We start from the raw sequence: 12,997 nt of genomic DNA, 5'->3' as shown, positions 1-12,997 counted from the left end.
GCGCGCGCACACACACACACACACACACACACACACACACACACACACACACACAGACACACATGAATTAGAAAATAATGCAAAACTGTAGCTTTTTTTCTCAGAGTTGTTTGGCCTGCACTGTATTAATGCATGACTAATTTCAAAACCCCTGCTGTTTTAATGATGTTTTGTATGTATTTGTCTCTGTGTCTCAGTGTGTATGTATAAGGAGCCGTCGCTGCTTGATATTGACGAGAAGCAGCGGTCCAGGAAAAACTCAGGAACTCCCACTATGGGCACCAGGAAAGAGTTGAACCAGGACTCTACTGATCATGAAGGCTCATAGCCACACACACACACACACACACTGACCTGTATATGTACACACACATACACACACACACACGGTGACCCCTGGAGCTGAATGCTTTCTTACACCCGAACAAACAACAGCAACTTCAGCATCGACAAACATCAACCGAAACAAACATTAACAAAGTAACATGAAAAAAAAAAGTATTTAAAAAAAGCTGAATTCTTGCCTGTGAAAATATTTTAGGAGTCTCTGAAAATCACGACATGATTTTACATTTTATGCAAAGTCTGGCAAGAGTCTGTTGGCGTCACGTGCTCTTGGAGACGCGTGAGGGTGTTTTCTTTCAGGAGTCTGAGCTTTAAAGCCATGTTCGATGATCACACGTTGATTTATGAATGCCAAAAGCACTTTCACTCACCGCTATACGTCGCTCACCTCATTAATCTTGAATGTTCTCATCGATTGTGTCCTCCAATCATTGCTCTGTTTTTTTTATTCTGGGGGAGGGGCTTGTGAATACTGCTCTGTGATTGGCTGGAGGGTTCAGGAATTGCTCTGCTGATAGGCTCTGACTGAAACGGAAGCAGATCTGCTTCATCTCATTCCACTGTATGAATTGTCATACAGTCTCCACTTCTGTAGCATTTTACTTTAAATCCCCTCTTATAATGTTACTCAACGTTCAACAATGTCATTTCCCACCGTCTCTGAAACAGGCTTGCTACTGTACCTTTAAGACTTGTATATGTAAATGAACTGTTATGATTGGTGAGCATCAGCATACTGGTGCCGTTCATTGGGGCGGGCCGCTGAATAGGTGTTGATGTGTAAATGTGGATGGTGATATGTTAATGAGCTTATGGTTATGATGTCATAATCATGACGATTTCTGAGCCAGTAATGGCGTGGCGAATGTTACAAACATCCACATCGAACTCTTTTATTTGAAAAGAGCGAGGAAAAAACGTTTTCCCGTGGTGTTTTGAATGTGCTCAAAATCAAGCGGAGGGACAGTGATGTCACAATCTGAGATTTTGCATTCAGTAAACGGAAGCGTCTGCTCTCATTTCACCATACGCCTGTTTTAAACCGTTCTCTCTGAGAGATCGGGGTTTTTTTATCCTGCCAAAAGCACAGACTGCCCTCGGAGTAACTAAACTGGACTAAACCACTTAAAACCAGAGAATATACTGCCCCGGCTTTCTTTCACTCAGTGTTTTTTTTATTCACTCCTTGTTAAAACGCAGGCTGTGTTCAGAATGGAGTCCTTGCGTACTGCTTACTGCACAGTATATATTTAATACTGCCTAATAGTTTTTTTTAAATAGTAGGTGAAACGTTTGCAATGATAAATGCTCCAAACAGTAGTGTACTACATTTTTTTCTCACTATGTTGCATGTCTAATTCAGCAGATGTCTGAAATAAATACGGTTGTTTTGCATGTTTAATCCAATTTTGTGTAAGACATCCTTTAAAATAATGAGGAAAAAGTGTAGTTCATTTTTCGCACTGTAAATAGAAGGTTGAATGCATTGCATTGTGGGATTGTGTTCTACTTGAACTTTGCAAGATTGGCACTGTTATTGAACTAGATTGAATTTAGCATCACTAAATAATAACACTGTTGTCTACTGAAATTTGTTTCATAATTGCTGCATTTTGCAACATTAAAGGTCCTTGCACACCTAGTCTGAAATTTTTGCATGTGTTTTTTCGTTTTTTTCGTATTCGTCATCCTATCCTATCAAAATGCTTGCTACGGATGCGAAAACGCAGAAAATCGAACCTGATCCAAATTTTTTTATGACGGACGAAAGTTTCAGAGGCAGTGTGTAAACGTGATTGACACAACGTGAGGTCGTATATAATTTTTAACGTTAGAAAATTTTGGACAAGAATTTCGGACTCGGTGTGCAAAGACCTTAACACTGTTATTTTCTTGTTTATTACTGTGAAGCTGCTTTGAAGCGATTTGTATTGTATAAAGCGCTGTATAAATAAGCCGCTCAGCTTTAGGTAAATGCCTTAGCTCCTGCCATGCATAAGAACATTTGCATACTGTGCACAGTATGCATACTATATACTGCAGAAATAGTGAGGTTAGTATGCTGGGGTGACATTCTGGACACAGCCAAGTTCCCTGATATAGCTCAGTATATTTCTGATTGGTTACTGGAGTCCAGGTTCCTTCCCCTTTAAATGTGATCGACCTGTTCATTGGTCAGATCCATCAACGTAAAGGCCAATCAGCTGTCGGCTGGGTTTATGAGAAGTCTTCCATTAGTGGAGCTGCACCAGCATCAACGAGGAGGGTCAAAGGTCAGGGTCCCGCTAGCGATACGAGAGAGAAAACAAAAGGTCACGAGCCGTACCACTAAAGATGTCTGCCTGTTTTTCATAGAAGATGTTCTGATTATTGCCATGCTGAAATGATCTTCTGCTGACTTGGGAAGTTCTTTTGTGTTTGCTGATGTTTGCACCTTAATTCTGAACACGTTCATGTTCATTATGTAAAGAGTTCTGAATAAAGCATTAAACCTGCCACAGGAGGAAAATATCATTTAAAAATAATAATAATAATAATAAAAAAGATTAAACTCTGGTCTGGTTTCAGTGTTTCTTCTGCCATCAGCACAAATACACCGTTAGCACGAGATCTGTTCCAAATCCTAATCTGCCTTGCTGCTGGCCAAAAGTTATAGAAAGCAAATAAAGTTCAATATTAGGACAGTTTGATGTTTTTGTCAGCGATTACTGCGTTTACAGAGTGTGTTTCCCTTCTAAATCCATATTCTATGTCATTATCATCATAGTTGCGGTGTGAACTTCCCTTATTCTCATTGAACTAGAACAATTTTTAAAATGTTATCTTTTTATTTTATCATAGTAAAGGCCTGTTCACACCAAGAACAATGACTATAAAGATGACTAACTATATTAGCGTCCACCCCAGCGCAAGATAACATTCTGTTTATTATATGCGCATGCTGCGTTTTTGTCGTCTGCCTCTAAATGCGCGATCTCTTTAAAGCAGGGTGTATTTTGATTGGTTGTCAATGTTTCCATCCAAAGTTACGAATTAAACCTATGCGCAAAATTGGAATATCGCATAAAACATTTGCGAATAAAGCACCGTTTCCATCCATGTGAGTTGAAGAGAACAAAACCGTCACTTCCTGATTAACTTGTGCTAAATATCACAAAGAAAAAGTTAATTTGCTGCAGTAGGAGAAAACACTATAAAATATTTTTTTGTATACAATAAATTACAGCTTCAGAGCTCGCAGACGAAACGCGGTCATGTTATCTTATTTTCGGAGTCTGCTGTTTGGGAACACAGTTCTTGGAGTTAATTATAACGAAGCACTTTGACGAGACTTTGCTCAAGCATATCAGAATGACAAAACTAGCATTTCAGATGCTGTGCTATGAGATCAGTCAATTGGTTGGTCCAGTTTTATGCTGTCCCATCGCAAAGTCACATGCCTTTTTTGATGCACATTAAGGAATTTATTTGGTAGAAGTGTTTCCATCCAGTGGTTTTTTTATGCGATGTCCCAAAATGCGCATGAAAATAGGTGGATGGAAACGTGATTTTTTATCGTTCATCAACTGGAACATCGTTCTTTAAGTTATTCCAAAAATATAGTTTCCCTGCATCCTTGTCGTTATAGTTGTAGTGTGGACTTCCCTATTCTCGTAGAATTAGAACAGCTCGTGCTGATTCTGATTGGCTGTCAGTATACCGTATGTATCGTTCAACAGCTGTAAAAACAAAACTTTCTGAAAGTGAATCCATTCCAATTCTGTCATCTTGATAGTTGTAGTGTGAACTTTAATTATTCTCATAGAATTTGAAGATAATTACACCGTCGCCGCCAATAGCCTCCTGGGCTACGTTTCACAAAAGCATCTTAAGCCTGAGTTGATTGTAGCTCCATTGGTTTCAATGGGTCTATGATGTACTTAAGCTTACGATGCTTTTGGGAAACGCAGCCCTGGTTAGTGCGTTGACCCGAGTTCGATTCCTGTCTCGAGGTCCTTTGCCGATCCCGCTCTCCACCCCATGCTTTCCTGTCCTCTCTCTACTGTCCTATCTCAATAAAAGGCATAAGCCCATAAAAATAACTTAAAAAAAGATAATTACACCGATTATTTATATTTGCATTCACACCAGCGCATGATAACGTTCTGTTAAGGGGATAGTTCACCCAAAAATGAAAATTCTGTCATTAACTACTCACCCTCATGTCGTTCTAAACCCGTAAGACCTTCGTTCATCTTCAAAACACAAATTAAGATATTTTTTGATGAAATCCGAGAGCTCTCTGACTCTCCCATAGACAGCAAGGGAACTACCACGATCAAGGCTCAGAAACGTAGTAAGGGCATCGTTAAAATAGTTAATGTGACATCAGTGGTTCAACCGTAATTTTACGAAGCTATGAGAATACTTTTTGTGTGCAAGCAAAACAAAAATAGCAACTTTATTCAATAATTCTTCTCCTCCGCGTCACCCTGACGCCATTTTGGAGAGTACCATGACACATGCGCGTGCTTTCCTCTGAACTTAAACAATGCATGGGCTGCGCCTTGTTTACATGCAGAGGAAAGTCGTTATTTTTGTTTTCTTTGCGCACAAAATGTATTCTCGTAGCTTTGTAAAATTACGGTTGAACCACTGATGTCACATGGACCATTTTAAGATGTCCTAACTGCGCAGTACACATAGCAAGGTTTTTAAAAAAAAAATTATATAATAAAACTTAATTTGCTGTAAAGTTGCTTTGCAACGATTTGTATCGTGAAAAGCGCTATACAAATAAACTTGAATTGAATTGAATTAAAAAGAAAACAGATAGAATAGAAAAAGAATAGAGCAAGCTAGTGTTAGAGGCCTTTTTGTTGCTTTTGTTAACTGTATAATAAATAAAAAGAAAGCAAATAGATAGAATACAAAAAGATTAGAGAAGCTAGTGTTAGATTTTTTTTTAAAGAAAACAAGCAGTAAATAAATAGAGTGCAAGTCTAAAAGGGACAAGGTTTTTTTTTTTGTTTTTTTTTAAAGAATAGAATTAGGATAGAGAGTGCTAGAGTTAGAGGGTCAAATAAAGATGGAAGAGATGTGTTTTTAGCCGATTCTTGAAGATGGTTAAGGACTCAGCTGCTCAGATTGAGTTGGGCAGGTCATTCCACCAGGAGGGAACGCTATTGGTAGCCAGTGCAATTGATAAACAGAGGTGTGACGTGCATTCTTTTCGGCTCATTAAAAATGAACCTTGCTGCCGCGTTCTGGATTAATTGTAAAGGTTTGATAGAAGTGGCTGGAAGACCTGCCAAGAGAGCATTGCAATAGTCCAGCCTGGACAGAACAAGAGCTTGAACAAGGAGTTGTGAAGCATGTTCCCAAAGAAAGGGCCTGATCTTCTTGATGTTGAATAAAGCAAATCTGCAGGACCGGGCAGTTTTAGCAATGTGGTCTGAGAAAGTCAGCTGATCATCAATCACAACTCCAAGGTTTCTGGCTGTTTTTGAAGGAGTTATGGTTGATGTGTCTAACTGGATGGTGAAATTGTGAAAAAACAATGGGTTTGATGGAACCACAAGCAGTTCTGTCTTGGCCAGGTTGAGTTAAAGTTGATGGGGATTTTTGGGTGAACTATCCCTTTAATAAAAGCGTGCTCTGCAGTTTTATCGTTTGCCTCTTTAAATGCACAAGCTTTCAAAATGTTGGCTATCTGTTTTTATTGTTCATCAGCAGGGGAAAATCATTCTGAAAGTGTCGTTCTTCTGTGTTGTTATAATAAGACTTTCCCATTCTCACAGAATTAGATCGATTATTAAAACTGTATAGATAGGCCACGTCTATTATTTTTGGAGAGTCTGTTCAGTGTTTACAGACACACAAGTGTCCAGCAGAACGTGAGCCGTGATGCTTTCTCCAGAGACATGAGGCTTTTTGAAAGGTATTTTTAGTTTTGGTGAATAAATAAAGCAGCAGGGTGAGTTGTGTTCACGATCACTGACGCCTCTGTCATATATTTTAAGAGTTAGACATAAACACATCCTGTTAATTTTTACAGTAAAAACAGTAATAATGTGAAATATTATTACAATTTAAAAGATCTGTTTTCTATACGTGAATATATGTGAAAACTTAATTTATTCCTGTAATACAAAGCTTACATTTCAGCACCATTACTCCAGGATTAAGGATTCACAGATGAACAGAAAGTTCAAAAGAACAGCATTTATTTGAAACTGAAATCTAAATGTCTTTCCTGTTACTTTTGATCAATTTAATGCATCCTCGATGAATAAAACGATTAGGCTAATTTTAAAAAGTGACCCCAAATGTTTTGAACAGTAGTGTAGCAGTCTATTTACATCTGAAGGCAACTCATATTTTACTTCCACAAACTTTCAAAAAATGTAAAAGTTTAAAAACTTTACAGTATTTTATAGCACTTTGGTTTAAGTTTATATGGTTTTGCTGAAATGATGCTGTGAGTGTCGTAGCAGTGTGACTAATCAGTTTTACATTCTGAAGGATAAATAATTATAAAATCACAGAGGAGCAGATTTACGGAGAGGCTTTAAATGAAGCCTTTCTTCTCTTCAACACCAGAGGCTTGAAAGGCTGATGTGTTCGTCTTGACGGTGCTTGAAATGCAAACTAAATCCTCTCACATCCGGCTAAAATTAGCTGCTGGTCTATTCTGAAAGCTCAGAGCTAATGAAAGATGTTTGCTTGAGATGCTTTTCTGCTCTTCAAGCAAAGCTTCTCCAGAGGACTGCTGAAGACTCACGCATCTCACCTGTGTTTGAAGCAGATGTTTTCACATACCAGTGTTTCAGGCGCTACAGATGTTAAGTCAGATTCTTTTTTCTTTTTTTTACTGCAATTACATTGTTTTATATTATAAATTCTAATATATATATGTAAATATGTCTTTTATATTTTCATATATCATTTTGTAATTAGGTTTTAAAGTAATTTGTGCTGAAATAATTTTTAATATTTATATATAATATAATATTTTAATATTTATTATATATCAGAATTTATTATAAATGACATTTTCTCTTGTATTTCTGTGTAGATTGCATTTTAATAATAATTTATTATTCTGTTTTTTTAGCATAAACGTATGTGTAAATATAACTATTTTATATAATCTCCTTATGCAATTATGTTAATAAAGTATTTTAGCTGAAATAATTTTTTATATTTGTTATATATTATATTTTTATTCTAAATGGCATTTTCTCCTGTAGTTCTATGTAGATTGCATTTTAATAATATGCCCTTATTCTACTTTTTCTGTTTTTAAATACATTTATTATACTATATAATAATTTGATAATATAAAAATCTATTTTTTTTTACATATTCTCCTTTTGTATGTTTTATATAGTAATTTATTAAAAATGACCTTTTCTATTTTAGTTGTGTAGATTGTAAAAATATGATTAAAATAAATTAAAATTTAAATGTTAATATAATATGTATAAAATATATATTTATTATAAAATATAATAAAACAATATTAATGAATACGTATTTTTAAAATCTACATAGATTTATTACAGCACGTAAGTATATGCAAGTCTCCTTTTATAATTATGTATTCATTTGTGTTTAAATGAATCTAATATTTCTTTTACCAATATTTGATGCTATTAAACGGCGCCACCTGCTGGTGATGTGCTGTCAGTGCAGCGATGCCGCAGACACACGTGCGTTTGTAAATTCTGTAAACAAAACTCACGTCGCATCAATCTGAAGATGAAGAGCAAGGTCATCATCTCGCTCCTGGGTTATAAGTCGCCAGGTTTTTACTCGTTAAAAGGATTAACAGCGAGGTAAAAGCGCCTGTAAATGTGCCAGCGCAGCAGATATTGTGCTGACGCAGCGCGTGTATATCAGCGGGATTCAGGCGGAATACTGATCTCCGCCGCTAGATGGCAGCATTGCACCACAAAAACAACACAGGCGACACAACTAAACCTGCAAAAATTACAAATAAACAAATATGACAATAAATACATGTAGGAATAAATCAATACAACAATAAATAAAAATAAATGAAAGAATAAAATAAAATGTAAAAATAATAAAAATAAAGATAAAAATGAAAAAAAAAAAAAAAAGTTAAAACCAATAAAAAAAAAGAAACCATGGAAAATGAAGTAGTAAAAAAATAATTCATGACCAAATTGAATTTAAAATGATTTGTATTTATTTGATAAAATAATTTAATTATCTCATATAATAAAAATGATGGAAATAAATACATATGTTAATAAATAAAAAATAAAATAATAAAAAAGGAGGTTTAAAAATGACAAAAACAAAGTTAAAATCATTACAGGAAATAATAAATAAAGAAAATTAAGTAATACATTTAATTTAATTAAAAATAAAAATTAATTGTATTTATTTCATGAAGAAATTAAACTAAACCATATTCTATTCTATTCTAAATGAATTTATAAATAAATAAATATTAAAAAAAATACATGTGGGGATATATAAATAGAACAATAAACAAACACAAAAATAAACGAATGACTAAATGAATTGTTTTTATAATTGATTCTTTTATTTATTGTTCTATTTTTGAAATAAAATTCAAATAGAATAGAATGCATACTTTGAATATACTGTAAGTGCTTAAATAGAAACATCTGCCAGATACATAAATGCAAATAATATAATATTGCAATACAATCCGCAAATAACTGCATATAGGAGAAAAATACAAATGATTAGCATATAAAAGAGTTGGTTTAATGTGTCTGATGAGCTCAGGAACTGCTGTGGTGTCTATTTAAGATTAAACCTCAGCAAAGAAAGCAACGGTCTGGTTATTCTCCCGCACATAAACACACATAAACTGTATTAATTAAAGTTCACAGAAAAACGCACGAGTCAGGGAGGCGCTGGGTGTAAATATCGATCAAATAAACAGTGCTGGCTTTGATTTACAAATGTGACGCAGACCCATAACTGTAAATCACACACACAAACATTATAAGCAGTGTATCACAGGACTCTCATTCACAAACACACACTATACATCTAACTAACTAACACTAACTAACACTAACTAGTCTCTCTAACGCAGAGATTTCACTCAGTCACAGTCACATAGAAAACCACTTCAAAACACAGTAATGATGTGTGGGATTCAATGAACTGAATATTTACAAATGAAATAGAATAGAATAGAATGCATGAATGAATAAATAAATATTATTTTTTAAAATATGATTTATTATTTTCATTTTAAATATTTTAGATAATAAAATATATACATAATATAACTATTTAAAATTGGTAATAATACAAAATACAATAAAATAAACACGAGTAAACATCATGTTTAAAAAACATAATATAATATTAATATAATAATATATTATTCATATTTTATTTTTAAATTATTTTAAATTATTTTATTTACAACACAGGGGGACACAACTAAACCTGCAAAAATTAAAAATAAATAAATACATGTATAGATGGATATTAAAATAAATACATGTAGGAATAAATCAATATAACAGTAAATACAAATAAATTAAAGAATAAAATAAAATGTAAAAAAAAATAAAATAAAGGTAATAAAGGAAAATAAGAAAATAATAAATATAAGAAAAGTAAGTAATACAAAAATTAATTCATGACTAAATTTAAAAAATAATAAAAATATTTATTTTAGTTCATATAGGCCTATATATAATAATAATAATAATAATTATTATTATTATAATTATTATAATTATTTTAAATGTTTAAAATTAAATCGAATATTTAGGCTAAATTAAACGAAACTATTATAGCCTATATAAAAATATATTTTAAATATGTACAATTTTTAGATATAAAAAAAATATATTTAAAAAATTTAAAAAGTTATCTAATTGCAGAAATGTATGAACTGAGCTTTTAACTCTGCTCTTCAGTTTTGTTTTGTTTTTTTTTTTATTTCCAACATATAATATAAAGGTACTGAACAAATATAAACTACAAAAAAGAAATAGAAAATATACAGTATTATATAAATAATGATACAGTTAAAAACATTTTTTTAAATAAATAAATTAAAATAATAATGCTCTTCAGTTTTGAAAGCAACACCAACACGCGCAGCGACGTCGGTGATTTGAACGGGACAGTTCCAGCAGCGTCGCGTCGCGTCGCGTCGCGTGTGCTTAACGCGCGTGTGTTGTGCAAACGCGGTTTTCCGTGGGAGGAGCCTGAACTGATGCGTTCTGATGTGAACGTAAATCTGCGCGTTTGTTTCCGTTCACACAGAGAAACACGGAAACGTTCGTCGCGCGCTGAACCGTCACAAAAGCCGCGTTTAATAAGGTCAGAAACAGCAGCGGAGCGACGCGACGCGACGCGAGCCGGTTGGTGTCTTTATTCTCTCATTCGTGTGGTTTGGTGAGCGTTATTGACGTGAACGCTTGTCCACTTCCTCTCTTCAGCGCCACAGAAAAGCGTCTCAAAGTCTGCCCATTTTCTCAACTACTCTGGAGTTTGCTTCTGAATGTTGAGAAGATGAGCGTATTGATCTTTCACTGAGATGCTGAGATATGACAGATAATGATGTGTATAATTTTAAATTTTAAATGTTAAATAAATGTATGCATTTAGCAGACGCTTTTATCCAAAGCGACTTACAGTGCATTCAGACTATGCATTTATTACCAGTATGTATATAGTGTATAATGATGGAAAAATATATTTATAAGTATTAAATATTGATGGGGCAACAAAATGTGTGCGAAAAAAAAAAAAGTTTGACAAGGTTGTTTGATTAAAAATAATCTGCCCCACATGTATAAACAATAATATAGGCCTATAATTATTTTAGTATTATAATATTATTTTAGTATTTTGTTATTATGCAGGTGCAATTTGATGCAATATATTATATAATAAATTACATATATGTTAAAATATATACATTTTTATATTTTAAATATATGTTAAATGTTTTTTATATAATTGATACATTTAAATAAATAGTTACTTAAAATAAGCTCTTCAAGTTTTTCTATAATCAATAAAAATTATATGCCTGTTAAAATAAATTATATATTTTAAATATGCTAAAAATAGGTTTTAAACATTTTTATAAGTGATTAGTGATTTAAACATTTTTAAATGAATAGTTACTCAATGTAAGCACTTCAAAAATTACACTTTTGACGTTTCATATCAAAACATACTGTCCTTCTGTTCAGTTACTGTTGTTTGTGCTTGTTGAAGGTTATTAAATCAAGTCTTATCTCAAAAATGTGTGATAATTTGAAATATGCCATGTTAGAAATTGAGCTCCTGCTATTGCATTTGATCATATCATGAAGCAGGAAAATATTATATGCAGGAAACTGAGCTTGGAAATATTATATGCAGGAAATATTACGTGCATAATGATAAACATTGTGAAAGTGCTGTGGTGGTTCTGTTGCAATTTAGTGTTTGGGAGAAAATAAAAGCATCCTTGTACCATATAAATCAAAGTAGCATGTTATTACCATCTGAATCCAGAGTGCATGTTATATATGTTGCCTGATTCATAATCATGTTAACTTCCTCTTGTGCATGCGAGCGTTCATCACACCTGAACACATGCTTGTAATGCCAGCGCCACACTCAGGTGAGATGGATGTGAAATATGCGCTCGAGCGCATCGCTTTGATTGGATGAGAGTCCCGCCGGTTTGCCTTAACGATTTACGGTAACGCGCAGAGGGGCCTGTTAAATCATCCCCCGTCCCAGCTGACAGAGAGAGAGAGAGAGAGAGAGAGAGAGGGAGAGAGGTGTAGTGGGTTAGAGACCGGCAGACAGACAGAGAGAGAGAGAGAGAGAGGTGTAGTGGGTTAGAGACCGGCAGACAGACAGAGAGAGAGAGAGAGAGAGGTGTAGTGGGTTAGAGACCGGCAGACAGACAGAGAGAGAGAGAGAGAGAGGTGTAGTGGGTTAGAGACCGGCAGACAGACAGAGAGAGAGAGAGAGAGAGGTGTAGTGGGTTAGAGACCGGCAGACAGACAGAGAGAGAGAGAGAGAGAGGTGTAGTGGGTTAGAGACCGGCAGACAGACAGAGAGAGAGAGAGAGAGAGGTGTAGTGGGTTAGAGACCGGCAGACAGACAGAGAGAGAGAGAGAGAGAGGTGTAGTGGGTTAGAGACCGGCAGACAGACAGAGAGAGAGAGAGAGAGAGGTGTAGTGGGTTAGAGACCGGCAGACAGACAGAGAGAGAGAGAGAGAGAGGTGTAGTGGGTTAGAGACCGGCAGACAGACAGAGAGAGAGAGAGAGAGAGGTGTAGTGGGTTAGAGACCGGCAGACAGACAGAGAGAGAGATCAGTGGAGACGGATGGTTTGTATCTGTTCTTCTCCTCTAAGTTTGTGGTTCTGTTGCAGAAGGAACCGGACTGACGAGAAGAACCAGACCTGCAGCGGGAGCATGTGAGTAAAGCCGTCTAACATCTCGACATCACAGCTTCTGCTGCTCAACTCATGGATCTGTGCTGAAAAATCAATGCTTTCAGGTTTTGCATGCATTATGGATCCAATGTTTAGAATAGATGAAAGTACAAATGTGCGGTATGTTACTATTCTCAACCACATTTATAGGCTACTTTAATATCATGTCATTTGCACTACAATACTCATTTGT

The 12,997-nt window shown here is 34.8% G+C and overlaps 2 protein-coding genes across 5 annotated transcripts in view; both read left to right on the top strand.

The window, feature by feature from the left end:
- Window positions 1-1,514, top strand: part of LOC107670129 (fibroblast growth factor 12-like) — a 54,315-nt gene extending 52,801 nt beyond the window's left edge. For all 4 annotated transcript variants that reach the window (XM_016462640.1, XM_016462638.1, XM_016462639.1 and 1 more), the window contains exon 5: window positions 198-1,514. In XM_016462640.1, the coding sequence (XP_016318126.1) occupies window positions 198-328 (131 nt within the window). In that variant the 3' untranslated portion in view covers window positions 329-1,514. The remainder of the gene's footprint in view (window positions 1-197) is intronic.
- Window positions 1,515-10,581: 9,067 nt separating this feature from the next.
- Window positions 10,582-12,997, top strand: part of LOC107670071 (interleukin-1 receptor accessory protein-like) — a 12,406-nt gene continuing 9,990 nt past the window's right edge. Inside the window, exons 1-2 of the mRNA XM_016462547.1 lie at window positions 10,582-10,721; window positions 12,742-12,786. Of these exons, the coding sequence (XP_016318033.1) occupies window positions 12,785-12,786 (2 nt within the window). The 5' untranslated portion in view covers window positions 10,582-10,721; window positions 12,742-12,784. The remainder of the gene's footprint in view (window positions 10,722-12,741; window positions 12,787-12,997) is intronic.

This window comes from Sinocyclocheilus anshuiensis, unplaced genomic scaffold, assembly GCF_001515605.1.
Source record: "Sinocyclocheilus anshuiensis isolate Anshui unplaced genomic scaffold, SAMN03320099.WGS_v1.1 scaffold48, whole genome shotgun sequence".
In the NCBI taxonomy this organism is placed as follows: domain Eukaryota; kingdom Metazoa; phylum Chordata; class Actinopteri; order Cypriniformes; family Cyprinidae; genus Sinocyclocheilus; species Sinocyclocheilus anshuiensis.
The sequence above is the reverse complement of the archived record's forward strand: the minus strand, read 5'-3'. Positions and strand labels throughout refer to the sequence as shown.